General features: G+C 38.3%; 1 protein-coding gene and 1 long non-coding RNA gene across 4 annotated transcripts in view; one reads left to right on the top strand and one right to left on the bottom strand.

The window, feature by feature from the left end:
* IFT52 (intraflagellar transport 52) overlaps window positions 1–13013 on the bottom strand; it is a 33441-nt gene extending 20428 nt beyond the window's left edge. The window contains exons 1-6 of one of the 2 annotated variants that reach the window (XM_069077582.1): window positions 12857–13013; window positions 7990–8114; window positions 6424–6511; window positions 4067–4196; window positions 3866–3941; window positions 312–383 (exon numbers count right to left, since the gene is read on the bottom strand). In XM_069077582.1, the coding sequence (XP_068933683.1) occupies window positions 312–383; window positions 3866–3941; window positions 4067–4196; window positions 6424–6511; window positions 7990–8114; window positions 12857–12877 (512 nt within the window). In that variant the 5' untranslated portion in view covers window positions 12878–13013. The other variant, XM_069077583.1, reaches the window with a different exon arrangement.
* Window positions 13014–13184: 171 nt separating this feature from the next.
* Window positions 13185–16087, top strand: part of LOC138153471 (uncharacterized) — a 92019-nt gene continuing 89116 nt past the window's right edge. For both annotated transcript variants that reach the window (XR_011166386.1, XR_011166385.1), the window contains exon 1: window positions 13185–13958. This is a non-coding gene — a long non-coding RNA (uncharacterized lncRNA). The remainder of the gene's footprint in view (window positions 13959–16087) is intronic.

Below are 16087 nucleotides of genomic sequence, written 5' to 3'. Positions count from 1 at the left end.
CTTCTAGATCCTCAAAGACATTCCTCAGACCTCCTGAACACCCCATATACCCCATCTCAGCAGTACTATCTAAAGCTTTATTCCCCCTTAGTTAACTATTAACTCAGCAATGAAATTGCATAAAGAAGCTAAAAAAAACTAGATGATGTCCTGGAATTCCCAGTGTTAACACTTGAAAGGAAAAAAAATAAAACCAGAGATTAAGAATATATACTTACCACTTAACACAAAAACTAGCTGTGTGACCTTGGGCAAGTCACGTAACCCCAACCGCCCTCCAAAAAGCCAAAAAAAAAAGAATATATACTTACTGAGCATTGTTTCCATTGCTTTCCTCATCAATTATTCCAGGCACAGCTTTTCCTGCAGCTCTGCTTATTTCCCTTAAAGAAGCAAATACAAACTTGGGTTTTAAAAAAAACCTTGAATTTTAGTACAAATTATGTCCAGTAAATACTAAAGAACATAAGGTCTTAAGAGGTATGCAAGAAACTGTTTCAAAAGACCCTAAAAGAGGGGCAGCCAGGTAGCACAGCAAGTAAGAGCACTGGGCCCAGGGCTCAGACACTTAACACCCACCCAAAAACACCTGGCCATGTAACCTTGAGCAAGTTAACCCCAATTGCTTTAAAAAAAAAAAAAGACCCTAAAAAAGAAAGGCAAACACTTTAGACTATTTTAAGGTCTTCCCCACCCCCAAAGTTCCTGCCCAAGAGGCACTTCTGATTTAGTTGAATAGAAAAACATATATACATGAAAGTTTAATAATAGTGTAGTGATCAAGTACCTGAATGAACAAATGGTATAAACCAGGGGTGAGAACCTGTAGCCTTGAGGCTACATGTGGCCCTCTGGGTCCTCAAGTGTGGCCCTTTGACAGAATCAAAGTTTTACAGACTAAATTATTTTATTAAGGGGATTTGTTTTGTGAAGTCTGGACTTCAGGGATGAATTGGAGGCTGAGTGGTTTTTTGTAAAAGTGGGATTTGAGCTGGGACCTGAAAAATGAGTAGAAAGATCTAAAAAGGTAGAAATTTATGACAGAGAAGAAAGCTACATTGTAACAGTTCCTGCCACAGCAGAAAGGTATCTGGTTTGTGTCTAATCATTTTTGATCCATTCATCCTTGTAGTTATCTTCCTATATTTCTCCTCCTTCTGGGGCTAAACCCAATCTGTGCTTCTACTCCCTTTCCTCTTACTCTCTTCTTGGCCCTCTGCAATTCAGCTTCTGACCTCATCATTCAACTGAAAACTTTTCTCTCCAAAGTTACCTTTTTTTTTTTTTTAAGCAATCGGGGTTAAGTAACTTGCTCAAGGTTACAAGGCCAGTTATTTCTGGGTGAAAACTATCTTTTTTTTCTTTTTTTTTCTCTCCAAAGTTACCAATGATCTCTTACCTGTCAAATGCAATGGCCTCTTCCCAAGCTTCATCCTCTTGACTTCTCTGCAATCTTTGACACTGTCCATCACCCTCTTCTCTTTGATGCTCTCCTCACTAGGTTTTCCTAACACTGTTTTCTCTCTGGGTTCTCTCCTAACCATCCTAAACACTCCTTCTAAGTCTCTTTTGCTAGGTCATCTAGGTCATGCCATCTAACTGTACGTATCACCCAGGATAATGTTTGAGGCACTTTTTTCTTCTCCCCAAATTCTATTTCACTTGGTGATCTCAATAGTTCTCATGTATTTAATTCTCATTACTATGCAGATGATTATCAGATCTATTTACCCAACCCTAAGCTCTCTCCCAACTTGCCTACAGGATATCCTGAACTGAACGTCCTTAAATTCAACAAGTCCAAAACAGAGCTCATTATCTTTATTCTCTCTGTCCCCTTGCCCTAAAAGTTTCCATCTTGTTTTTAAGTACTTTCATAACTTGGCTCCATCTTCCTTTCCCATACTTTACTCCCCTTCATGTATTCTACAATCCAGTGACCCCAGTCTCCTTGTTATTCCTTGTACAAAACATTCCATCTCTCAACTAGGTGCCCAGACAGCCGCAGGCTGTCCCCCAAACCTGGACTGCTCTCCTTCCTTGCCTCTACTTCCTGACTTGCCCAACTTTTTTCAAGGAGTATAACCCTAATGCTAATGTCTTTCCTCCAAGACTACTTCCAAATTATTCTGTATATGTCTTCTTTGTACATAGTTGTTTGTATGTTATTTCCCCTATCAAATTAAAAATTCTATCAGGACAGGAAATGTTTTTGCCTTTCTCTGTATCCCCAGCACTTAGCACAGCACCTGCTTTACTAATAGATGCTTCTTGACATGTCAATAACTGCTATTTATTTAGTTCCTGGAAACATGTACCTATGATATATGTATATAAATATATAGACATCAAGAATGTACTCAAGCTCCAAAGATCTTCTTCAAAGTACAAGAGAGTCTCTTACTTTCATTTGTCTTCCTATAGCTTCCTATTTATCTCCAAAAATCTTTACAACTTTAACTAAGCACCTTTTATGTACACCTCTGGGTCATGATATCTACTAGAAATGCCATCATTGTGCAATCCTTTTATTCCAAAGAGCTCAAGTCATTCAGTGTCCATGAAACCTTCCTCAAATAATAATATTATTTCCCAACTTCCAAGCTTCAGTCATCATCTCCACCAAATACACTAGACCCAAAACTCAGGGTTATAATTAATGTAAGCATTAATTTCATCATACCACCTCCCTGTTCAAAATACAACCAAGAGCCCTCCATTGCCTACAAGATGAATCCCAAACTCTATAACCTAGGATTAAAAGCCCTCTACAATCTGACCTCATATTCTACTTAGTCAATATTATCTGTTGCTTCTCTCAAATATGAGACACCAGGGGCGGCTAGGTGGCACAGTGAGTAAAGCGCCGGCCCGGAGTCAGGAAGACCCGAGTTCGGTTCCGGCCTCAGACACTTAACACCCACACAAAAAGACTAGCCATGTAACCTTGGGCAAGTTACTTAACCCCAACTGCCCTCCAAAAGGCAAAAAAAAAAAAATATGAGACACCAAAATGATCATCTGACTGATTACAAACATTCCATGATTAGTCTGACCTTTCCTTATGCTGCTCTTTTTTTCCTGGAATGCCTTTCTACTCCTTTAAACCTATGAAAAAACCTAACAAAGACATTCCTTCTCCACCTTCTAACACGTCACAGCAAAACTAAGGCTGAAATTATGAAGGATAAGAATTTTGTATAACAAGCTAATAAAGTGTTATGTCAAGTTTAGAATAAGTTGGTGCTGCTTTAATTGTTTTTAACTCAAACAATAATAATATTTATAGTTAATAAATATGCTGTTTATAATCATTTGTATAAAAAAATCAGGCCTGTGGTTGGGCCATAACCTCACAACATAATATTGTTTCCATGAAAAACTCATATTTGCTTACGTTGTTTGGACTCAGAGCACATTTTCCAGGAATATAACCTACCATAAATATAAAGACTTCTCAGCTGATTGCCTTAGATTATAAAATACTAGCAGAGAGGTACTATACCTGTCTTGATTTATATATCACCTAACAGCACTACATGTAACTAGACACTTACATATTTCTGATAATGAGGACAACACTATGGATGTTAATATACACACTCCATAGGAGATAAGAAAGTTGTAGGTAATAAATGCACCAGGATGAAGGTCTATTTTCATGGAATATAGCAGAAAGGTAGATTCTGACTTATATCTCAAGAATGTAGGCTCCATAATTTACTAGATGGAAGGAGATAAACTATCCCCAAAACGTGGACTAAAATTGGGAGGAAGGCAGTAAGAAAGTATGATGGGCAGGAGCAGTAAAGTGGCAAAGAATAAGGAGCCCGACTAATAATATTAAAGCCTTTGATATGCTTACCTGTTCAAGACCCCATTGGATACCAAAGCTTCTTTAGGATGGAAATATTTGTAATATACATTTCTCACCACAGCATCTTTAGGGGAAGAAGAAAAATTATTTTATAGACTAGACTAAAAATAAATGGTAAATTTTATGGATTAAAAATAGCAGCTGAAAATACTACTTCCATAGCCACAAGTTTATAAAAAGTTTAGTTACCATTGTTAACCATGATCCCATATTCTTCCAGTAGAAAGTTAATATTGGTGTCAAATCTGGATTCACCACCTTCTCCTAGCATAACAAGGATATCTCCACCACTTTCAAGATATTTCTTTAGCACTTCAAACTACACGAAAGAAAAAAATACAAATATCTCTGAGGAATTACTCTCAATACATAAAATGCTCAGTTATAGATAGATTTTTTAAGTCAACTTTAAAAAGCAATGAAATATAAACATGAATAAGCCTTTTATTAGATCACTACATAAGGCTGCTAAGCCTGTCTTTAAGTGTAAAGCTCCAAAATATTGATGATTCAATTATTATATTTCACAAAGGTGAATTTTCAGGTGAGAAATCCTTTAATAACAGAAGAAACCATCACATTATAAGACAAAATTTAGAAAAGTAGACATACGACAAAATGTATAAATGCTTATTTTTTTTATAATAAAAACATAGTAACAAAGTTAGCAGCCACCTGCAGTCTCTTCTTCCTTCAGCTACTTGACAAAATTTTAACTCATATCCTGATCAGCTGTTTGACTAAACAGATAAAATATTAAGGGTGAAGAGGAAGGGAAAAGAAGAGAAATGCATTCATATAGAATAAGAACCACTCAAACTCCTTTCTTCACAACACAAAAGTAAAAGTAGGGGGATTTAAGCAGCACTCTATTATTCAAGTTGTATTTTAGGGCAAGAAAGTATTTTCCAAACTATATATTTCCCAGACACTTTCTATAAACTGTATCTTTCACTCTCCATGAAATAGAAAAAAAAACTTAATTTCAAAGAGAATTTTCTTTCTTTTTTTTTTTCCTTTTGGAGGGCAATTGGGGTTAAGTAACTTGCCCAAGTTACACGGCTAGTTTTTTTGTGTGTGTGTGGGTGTTAAGTGTCTGAGGCCAGAATTAAATTCAGGTCCTCCTGGCTCCAGGGCTGGCGCTTAACTCACTGTGCCACCTAGCCGCTCCTAAAAGAGAATTTTCAAAGCAAAAATTAGTAGTAACAGGAAAAGAGTAAGGATAATAAAATTATTGTATAGAACTTTAAGGCTTACAAAGTGCTTTTTTTGTAACAACTTTGTGAGGTAGACAGTATAAGTGTTGTCACTGTCATTTTATAGATGAAGCACAGAGTCTTGCCCAATGAATCGATCAACTAGTGTTTATTACTGACTACTCTCTGTCAAGCACTGTGCTAGGTGCTGAAGATATAAATACAAAAATGAGTCAGTACCTGCCCACAAGAAGTTCACATTCTGCCGGAAGAATACAACAGATTCAAAGATAAATGGAGACAATATAGTACCATGGAAAAAGATTTTAACTTCTTTAACCAGGAAATGACATGATCAGATCTATTCTCTAAGAACATCAATTTGGCAACTCTGTGGAAGATGGACTGGACATAGGAGAGGTTGGAAAAAGGGAAACCAATGAGGTTAGACTAAGTGGTGAGGAAAAGAGGCAGGGCCAAGATTAAAAATCAGGTCTGTTACTATAAATGCAGTGTTCTATCCCTAAGACAATTCAGTCTCACCAAAAAAGCTACAGATATAAGTACAAGACTATATTTCAAACACAATCTACCCTATACTACCCTAATTCTTCCATATTATTTTCATTACTACACCATCAAAAACAAAAAAAAAGAAAAGAAAAAACAACCATTCTAAATCCTATTCTATATATTAAATGTGATATCTAAAGAACATCAGCATTTGGGGAGGCTAGGTGGCGCAGTGAGTAAAGCGCTGGCCCTGGAGTCGGGAGGACCTGAGTTTGGTTCCAGCCTGAGACACTTAACACCCACACAAAAATACTAGCCGTGTAACCTTGGGCAAGTTACTTAACCCCAAAATTGCCCTCCAAAAGGCAAAAAAAAAAAAAAAGAACATCAGCATTAAAAGTACCAGATCTCTATTACAGCCCTATACTAAGATTAGAGATATTATATATTAAGAAAAAGAGAAGAGCTGCTTTATTCAGAATAACTCTTGATGGGAAGAGTGTCCCTTCTAGTTTAATCAACTTACTTCTATAAGGGGTAACTAGATGAATTAAGAAAAGAATTACAAACACAGAAGCTAAGATGAAACTAATAAATCCAGTAGTAGTTTGTGATATACAAGATTTAGCTTTGGGGCAGCTAGGTGGCTCAGTGAATAGAGCACCAGCCCTAGAGTGAGGAGGAACTGAGTTCAAATCCCGCCTCAGACACTTAACACTTATTAGCTGTGTGACCTTGGGCAAGTCACTTAACCCTAATTGCCCTCCCTTCCCCCTTCCAAAAAGCCAAAAAAAAAAAAAAGATTTAGCTTTACTCTACTTGTAAGGTAGTTCTTACCTCAGCAGCTGTAAATTTTTCCCTTGGTCCTGCTGTAATCCATAATTTCACTCCAATCAACTTCTCTGATGTGATTTCATCTTTTAAACTAAAAGGGAAAATTAAGCAAATATGATTACATAGCCCAGAATCATTTATTAATTATTGTGTCTTGCAGATTGCATGGAAAACACAAGTAATGGAACTATAGCATGGGAATAACCATAGAAGTAATTTAGGATAACCTTCCACCAGTTGTGAACTGATCCAATCATTCTGTAGTAAATTTCAGAATTATGGTCAAAGTGCTACAAAACTGTACATACCCTCTGACCCCATAATACCACTGCTTTGTCTGTATTCCAAAGAGATTTTTTTTTAAAAAAGGAAAATGACTTATTTGTACAAAAATATTTATAGTAGCTGTTTTTGTAGTAGCAAAGAATTGTAAATTGAGAAGATGCCTATCAATTGGGGAATGACTGAACAAGTTGGGGTCTATGATTGTGATGGAATTTGTGCTATAAGAAATGATGAGCAGGATGCTTTCATAAAAACCTGGAAAGACTTACATGGGCTGACACAAAGTGAAATGAACAGAAGCAGGAGGACACTGCACAGTAATATCAATATTGTACAATGACCAATTTAGCTATTCTCAGCAAAACAAAGAGCCAGGACAATTCTGAAGGACCTATGATGAAAAATGCTCTCTACCTCCAGAGAAAGAATTGATGCAATATAAATGCAGATAGAAGCATACGGTTTTTTAACTTTATTTTTCTTTGGTGGGGGTTTTGCCTATGTTTCTTTCACAACATGACTAATATGGAAATGTTTTGCATGACTGAACATATATACCTTTATCAAATTACTTGCCTTCTCAATGAGGGGGGAGGGTAGGAGAAAACTTGGAATTTAAAATTGTAAAAAAAAAAAGGCTAAAAATTGGTTTTTACAAGTAATTGGAAAAAAATTAAATTTCAAATTTATTAAAAAGATAAATGCAAGAACCTCTTCAATATCATCCCCAACTGGTAATTACCTGGATTATACTCAAATACTTCCAATAAGAAAGAAAATTACCTATACAGCCAAAATATTGAATAATTATGGCCTTTAACTGGAAATCTGATTATGTCATTACAAATTTAAATACTTCTAGATTCATTTTACAGGAAAATGAATATACTTATTTTTTCTTTCTATTATACTGACCCTATTCAAAGATGTATCACTGGATGAGTTTCAAAATTACATGAGTAGCTTAGTTTTTGGAAAAGGTTTAGCTGTTCTAAGAAACCAGGAACTAACAACATAACTTCTTGCTTTATAATTTTTGAGATAATCCCACTGAATTCAATGTAGAGTTTATAATTTTCATGAAAAGCAATGGCAATTATTTCTCTTTATATTCAACTCATTAAATAATCTAATAACTGGTACATTTCATCACAAAAGACATATGAGAAAAGACTACTTACTAGACTACTATTGCTATGGTTATTTGGAAAAGAATCTTCCAGTTTACTAGTATGTCAGAGCTGCTGCAGTGGCTGAGAAGAGATAACAGTAGTAACTACTCACCTCTGAATCTTCCAGTTACTACGGAGCCTTTTCTGCAAGGACTTATAGCCACTGTTGGTGGTAAATATCTCCTTTTTTGATGCATTAAAGAGAATGGTACTTCGAAGCTCTTTCTCCATAGTTACCTCAAGTGAAGAGGAAATAGTTAGAAAGTAAAAGGCAATGTATTTGGAGGGTATAATAATTCAAAAGAAAACTAGAATCCCAAAGTGATAGCAAAATTAGGGCTTTAAAAACACATTCTGAACATAGATAGTATCCCAAATTCTAAAATATAGAAGAAAATAGCAAACATTTGTAATTCTTATCACACTTAAAAGGCTTTGTTTGAATAATCAGCTTATAACAGTATTACAATTACAATATTATAAGTCGCAAAGGTGAAACTGGAAAAAAAAAAAACATTATTCTAAATAGAAACCCAATGCTCAAGTCAGCACATGAGAAAAAGGGGCTTCTGATCTTGAACCTCTCTGCCCTATCCATCTCTTCCATACTCTCAAGCCATTACTCTATTTCCATGATCCTTGGACTATACTTCTATTATCTTTTTCCTCTGCCTTGTGGCAATCTCCATCTCTGGCCCTTCCTTTATCAATTTTGTCCATAAACTACTGCATCTTTTTGTGGTTTCCTTCCACCAAGCCTCCTCACCAAAGGCAACTGTTACCAGACTATTTTATGAAGTACTAATGAGATTAAGCCTTAGACACTAAACTTTATCCTATCACTCATCATTTCCAGTTTAAAACTGTTCCTGAATTGAGTTTCCCCCAAACCAAAAACAATCTAGTTTACTACTCTCTTACCAACCAACAAAACGGTATTTTTGGGTCTTGAGGCTCTAAGTTAAAGAGTCAGGCAACCACACTCACTGGTTTTATCAGAAGCCAACAAAGGGTAACTACAAACCCTAGGATTTCAGCCTAGGAGAAATTATGTCAAGGTTTTAGGATACTGGATTTATTACTAAAGGAGACCTTAGAGATCAACTGATCCAATCTCTCCTTTATAGATAAGGAAGATGAGTTCCAGAGAAGTTAAATCATTTTCCCAAGACCACTCAGGAGATAAATAGCACACCTGGGATTAAACCCAGTTCCTCTGTCCATAGATCCAGTGCTCTTTCCACGAATGCCTCTGTACAATATAAGGACTGCTAAATGTACTCACCCCCACCCAGGAAAAAATTTGCTATTAAAGCTATGAACAATATCTATCAATTTTCAAATAAATAATAAGCTCAAGAACAATTACTATCAGTAATAATGGAGACTAAAAATAATTTTTAAATTTGAACTGTTTTATAGTATGTTTTAAAACTAATGTAACACAGAGATCTATATGTAGAGAAAATTATTAAAGAATCTCTCCTAAGAATAAGAACTATATGTAATTCAAATGTCATTAAAATATGCAGACCCAGATCCTTGCATCAGGATTCCTCCCTCCATATTCTATCCCCCAGTGGCACTGGTTCTGTGATGTTTAATCCACCCAAGAAATTCCATCTCCTGACTCTGGGCATTTTTCTCTGGTGTTCTCTGTCCCTGGAATGCTCTTCCTCCTTATCACCACTTCCAGGCCTCCTTCAAGTCTGTACTAAAACCTCACTTTTGGCAAGAAGCCTTTTCCAGTTCCCCCACAGTGCCTTCCCTCTGTGATTATCTCCAATTTAAACACTAAAAATCTACATAGTTGTTTGTATGTTGTCTTTCCCCCATAGATAATGAGTTCCTTGAGATCAGGGATTGAGTTTGCCTTTCTCTCTATCCCTAGCTCTTAACATAGGGCCTGCACATGGCAGGTACTTAATAAATGCTGGCTGACTGGACTTGACTTCAAAACCAAGACCCAAAGACTTTTGTCAAGCGACAAAAAATATACGAAACAACCTGACAATACAGAAACAGAAATGGGAAGCCCAAAGTGAGTATTGTCACATCAAAGTATTCCTGGGAGCACAAGAAAATCAACCCCATATTTGTTCTTGGCTCCAGCACAAGCATTGGAGAATATTCCTGATTTAGGAAAAGAAAGATTATAAGAATAAGTATTTTGGGAACTTCTTACACTATGTCTCATCTTAGATAGATTTAAAAAATGAAAGACCCACAGGGGCCACGTTATTTGTCCATGGTCACATACCTAGGTGGTGTTAGAACTATGACTAAAATATAGGTCCTGATTCTCAACTCTTTCTACCATACTACACTTACCTCTTAGATCAAATTATTAAATTCATCCTTCCAGCATTTGTTTTACTCGGGTATATGGGCATCCTACAAGTCAGAAATGAACGGTCTTTCACTAAAGTCCCATTCTGAAGCCTCATCACGGCATAAAGAGGACACTAGGATTTCAAAGGTAATGCCAGCACAGTGCAAGAGCTGGCAGGTCTTACACCAAACCAAGAAGGCTTTAAGTATAAGCCCAGTGACGGGCTATGTCTGTTGTCTGAGAACCCATCTAGATAAACCTGAAGAGGTTCATCACTATATGGGCTACCTGGTGAAGAATTTTTCAAGAAGTTTCAAGAAGAAACTCTTAAGTATTAAAGACACTGAAGACAAAACATAGTCTTCAAAGAACTTAAAATGTTATAGACATGAACATAAACAGCATCACAGCATTTAAAACTAGAAAGCACTTTACAAAGCACTTAGTCCAACTCCCTCATCATACAGAAAAGGAAACTGAGATTCAGAGAAAAAACGACTTGCTCCTCACCACATATAGTAATTAGTGGAGTCAGGATTAGAACCTAGGTGCTCAAATCAAAACAATCAACAAGCATTTATAAGCACCCATTTTTGTCAAGCATTGTATTTGGCATAAAGGATACAAAGACAAAAGCAAAACAATCTCTGTCCTCAAGGGCATTGTAATGGAAGAGACAACATGAACAGATACAAAACAAATATTACACAAGACACAAAACAAATATAATCTTGTGGGCAACAAGTAGAGAGGAAAGATCTGAAAGATCTCAAGCTAAAGGTAGCACTGAAACTAAATCCTGAAGAAAACTAGGCATTCCAAGAACCACAAGGGAGAAGTAAAAACATTCCAAACACGGAGAATAGCCAGTCCAAAGGCAAGAAATAACAAGAAGGCCAATATAGCTGGAACCTGATATGGAGGGTGCAATGTATTACAAGGCTGGAAAGGTAGAACAGGGCCAGAAGATGAAGAGTTTTACATGAAACGGAGAAGTTTACGTTTGATTCTAGAGATGATAGTGAACCATTGGAGTTTATTAAGAAGGGCAACATAGTTAACTTTAAGAAAATCACTTTAATGGTCCTATGGAAGGCGGATTCAAGTAAGGAGAGACTTAAAGTAGAGAGATCAATTAAAAGGCTACTGCAATAGTCCAGGGTGAGAAGTGATGAAACTCTGAAGTGATGCTAATGTGAGTAGAGACAAACAGACACAATGGAGACATATAGATTTAGTAGATGAGGGGATATGTGAGGAGTTAGAAATTGAGGATGCAAAACAGGTTGCAAAACTAGATGACAGAAAATAAGGTGGTGAACTACAACAGGAAAGTTAGGAAGAAAGGTCAGTTTGGAGGGAAAGATAAAAGAGGTCTTACTGAGTTCAAGATGGTTCTGGGACATCCAATTCAAAATATCCAATAGGTAACTAATTGATGATGCAGAATTGGAGTTCAGGAAAGAGACTGGAGATAGATGTGGAGATCTGGGATTCATCTGTACAAAGATGGTAACTGAACTCATGGAGGAAAGACTATGGAGAGAAAAAAGAGAGCCCAGGACAGTGTTGGTGCACAGCCACAGTTAGGGCACAGTGACATGGATGAAGATCTAGCAAAAAAGACTGAAAAGGGAAAGTAAGACAGGGAGGAAAATCAAGAAAGAACAAATCCAAATCTAGCATTCTTTTGAAGTCAGGTCTTCTAACTCCAAAACAAATGCTCTGAACCTTTATAATACCATCTGTGCTAATTAAGTGCAAAGGAGCTGTCCAAAGGAGAAATATTCCACCTTTGAAAAGAGAGATCACTTACAGCTGTGGGATCTGAAAAACTTATATATGAGGCAATATGTGAGGTAATTAGGGGGACTAAATAAAGGTAAGAATTTGAACTGGGAAGTGGGGGCGGGGGGGAGGAATCTTTTCAAAAGGGTGGAAAGTCATTCCAAGCATGCACAAAACCACAGCAGGGCTGTGCAATTATAATGATCAAGAGGTTTGACCCTGAAGAGGAACCGATAAAATGCACCTCGGTCCTTTCTTTGCAGAGAGGGTGAACGATGGGTACGGTATAATGCATATACATAGTCAGACTCAGTTGAGGCATTGGTTGTTTTTGCTGAAGTGCTTTTTTTTAAGCTTTTTAAAAGTATTTTGTCACCAGAATATGCTCACCTGGGTAAGAGGAGCGAAGAGAGATGTATTTGGAAAATGATGTAAAAATAAACATCAATTAAATTTTTTTTTGCTTAATCAGAGGAAGGGAGCATGCATCCAAGATGGCCAGAGCTGCTGTAAGCTCTATTTGGGGAGTCCAGTGAGACGAGTGTGGGATAAAGCTGGTCATTTCCGAGGCACAAAAATCAAAATCTAGGAGTCCCAAATCGGCGCAGCACCACGGAGAGTGCTGAATTTGAAGTCAGGAGACGAGGGTTCACATCCCAGGAAGCCTTCATCTCCTCCCTCACCCTCAGTCCCCTCGTCTACAAAATAAGGGGATCTCGAAGTTCTTTCCAGCTTTGAATCCTAACCGGGCCTACGGGTGCCCGCGGGAAATGGGCAGGCCTTGAGAGAACCCACCGGCCCATGTCGAGGAGGCTTAGTCCGGCAGCCCGCAGCTGGACGGGGCCGGAAACCCTCTTACCTGAGGCCCACTGACCACCATCGCCCCGCAGCGCCGACGAGCATCACTAGGGGCCAAATCTCCAGGGCCGCCGCCGCTTCCGCTCCGCCTAGCAACGGGCGGGCGACACCGCGCGCAGGCGCACCGACGGGCGACCTAGTAAGATGGCGGACTTTTTATGGGGCCTGCGGGAGGCATTCAGCGTGGTGACGCGACACGCTCTCGCTTGCATCGCTGCTCAGAGTTTGCGAAAAGATTCTAGGGAAAGGAAGAGGCTGATCTTTCAGCCTGAAGGGGGAAAGAATTTGACTTGAAACTAAACTCTGTGGACTGACCCATTTTCGTTAATACAACTAAGACAAAGATGAGCTTCGTTTTTTCTTCGGGGCGTCAATGCTAAGTAGCTTATTTTTGTTTTTTATAATAATGACTGAAAACGTGGAAAGATAACAAGCTTCAACGATCCATGTTCTTTAGTTCCCAAAAGGAGAATAATGGTTTCTTCCAGCCGCTGTTCTTGCCAGCCTATTGGCTACTCCTCCTCGCGCCCTCCCCGTCCAGAACCACCAGCTTAGATAGTAGGCGAGTGCTTGTTGTGAGCGGGTCAGTCTAAACCTAAGTACTGCGATGTGCTCGATTTAGGCGCTAAGTCTATTCAGTGAGCGTTTAGTACCTCCAGGATGGAGAGCACTGTTAAATTCTAAGAATAATACAAAGTTGAGATTATACGGTCCCTACCCTGTGGAGCTTATATAGAGACATTAGAGGGGATAAGACTAAGATGTTTTCCTTGTTTTTTTGTTTTAGTCTAGACTTCTATTTTCGTGGGCATGAGATATTGGCAATATGGGAACTCCCTCCACGGACGCAGATCTTCATCTCATCTGTACTTACAGAGAACTGCTTGGAGCGTTGGGAAGTTAAATAACCTGCTAAGGTTCACAAGGTTAGTCTGCTTCAGAGAGGAAGCATTTGAACTTAAAACTTCCTGACACCAAGGCTAGCCCTCCATGCACTATACTGGGGCATCTCTCCTAGGATTACCAAAATCAAAGCAGAAACATGACAGCAACAGAATTTAAGCTACGGTGATTAAATACCAGCCAAACCAGTCCAGCACCAGGTAGGTGACACTAGAAAAAGCAACTAAAATGTAAAAGAATTCATGCCAAGTGCATCAGAAGTGAGAAACAAGTGTTGTAAAGAGAGCCAAGAGAGCAAGGTCATTTCCAAAGGAAGGGGCAAGAAAGGGAGGGATCAGAGAAAGTTTACATGGAGCAGCTGGGTTTTAAAGGAGTTGTAAAAAATCAGCAAGCAAAGAGAACACTGTAAGGCATAGGGGCTAAACAAACTCGTGCTTGCCTTCTTAGATGGTCTTTTTGAATTGCTGTGGTGTAGGAAAACATTTGAATACCAACAATATTGGTTCCTTCCAAACTTAATTCATTTCTCAGACCATATTGAAAGCCTTTCCAGTTTGGTAGAGACTGCCAGAGTTAGGCTGTGTTGACATTTTCTTCTAAAACCCAAGGTCACTTTCTATACCAGGATGAGTCATCAGAGGAATGTCTTCTTGAGGCTGCATTGGTAGAAGTCTAGTATCCAACAAGAGAGAGGCAATAACCTAGAATTGTGAAAAGAGTAACAAATTTGGATACAAAAAAATCAGGGTTCAAATTCCAGTTTTGTTCCTTAAACTACTACTATGGCCTCAGGAAAGTCATTCAACCTTTCTGATCTCAAGTATCTGATTTGAAAGGCCCCTGGCCAACTCTCAAGTCATATGGTCTCATGATTCTCTATTCTGGTCAGCTCTTGTGTGGATTACTGAGTCTACCTATGGGCATCCTTACATTTTTGGAGGGAAATTTTTATGTCAGAATGGGCTCAAAGGAAGGTAGCTAGGATGGGGAGAGGCCATGAAACCACAGTAACTTGACAGTAGTCACCAATAAATATTTGCCGATTGATTCATGTAAGGACAACCTGATGACTATATGTATCATTTCAATGGAGGAGATGAAGCTCTTTGCCATGTTGCCCAGTCCATGTGCATAAAGTCTTTATTCAGACCTCACAAATCCTTTTGTTGCATATCCTACTTTGGGCAGCTAGGTGGCTCAGTAGATAGAGTTCTGGGCCTGGAGTCAGAAAGACTCATCATCTGAATTCAAATATGACCTCAGACACTTACTGACCCTAGGAAAGTCATTTAAACCTATTTGTCTCAATTTCCTCATTGTAAAATGAGCTGGAGAAGGAAATGGCAAACCACTTCAGTAAATAACCAAGAAAAAAGAATGGAACATGATTAAAAAGCAACTACCGTGTTTCCCCGATAATAAGACCTATCCCGAAAATAAGCCCTCCCCTTACTGTGTAAGATTCCTCTAAAATAAGCCCTCCCCCCAAAATAAGCCCTATTGAGATTGCTACTGTAGTGAAGGTGATCCCCTGCGCTACACGCTACATTACGGTACCCTCTGTATGCACCGTCCCCCCCCCACCCCGTGAAACACACGCCGCACTCTGAGCTGCATCCAATCAGAGCTGCAGCAATGAGCGCATCATCCTGTTCTTCCCCAGTGATTTGCTTGCTGGCGCCATTGAGAGCAGTGCGGAGGAGAGCTGAGGCAGGACAACATAAGACCTCCCCTGAAAATAAGCCCTCTGGTGTTTTTCTTTCCAAAAAAATTAATAAGACAGTGTCTTATTATCAGGGAAACACGGTAAACAACAAATTTTGCATTGTAGTGTGTTATTTTTCTATTACATTGTAACTTCCAAGAAGGCAGGGCCTCTATCTCAAATATCTTTGTATCTCATTGGGGTGGGGATCAGGTTCAGTGATTAATGTTGTCAAAAAAGAAAAGGAAGGAAGGAAGGAAGAAAAAGGGGTCATCGAAACATTTAAAAGAAAATGCACAAAAGAGAACAGAAGTTCATGCTAATTTTCTCTATAGTGTTGTAATTTTAGTATATGTGTTAGAGAAATGAGAACGAAAACACATTCAGATGGAGCACAGATAAACAGATAATCTGGACAGCTTTTAAATTAACATGTTGAATGTAACTATATATGTGTGTCATGATTTCATATTCAATCATCTTTTTTCCACTTGGGATATGGAAATTATGTTTGGATGTTCAAGTTCAGAATTTTAAAAATTAACAACTTTGTATCTCTCCCAGAACCTAACAGAGGGCACTACAAACATTAAGTGCATACTTTTTTTTGGTAGAGGTCTGGAG

Source organism: Petaurus breviceps, unplaced genomic scaffold (genome assembly GCF_028583685.1).
Source record: "Petaurus breviceps papuanus isolate PSGF00001 unplaced genomic scaffold, PetGlider_PUasm1.0 90994, whole genome shotgun sequence".
NCBI lineage: Eukaryota > Metazoa > Chordata > Mammalia > Diprotodontia > Petauridae > Petaurus > Petaurus breviceps.
This window is presented reverse-complemented; position numbering and strand designations above follow the sequence as displayed.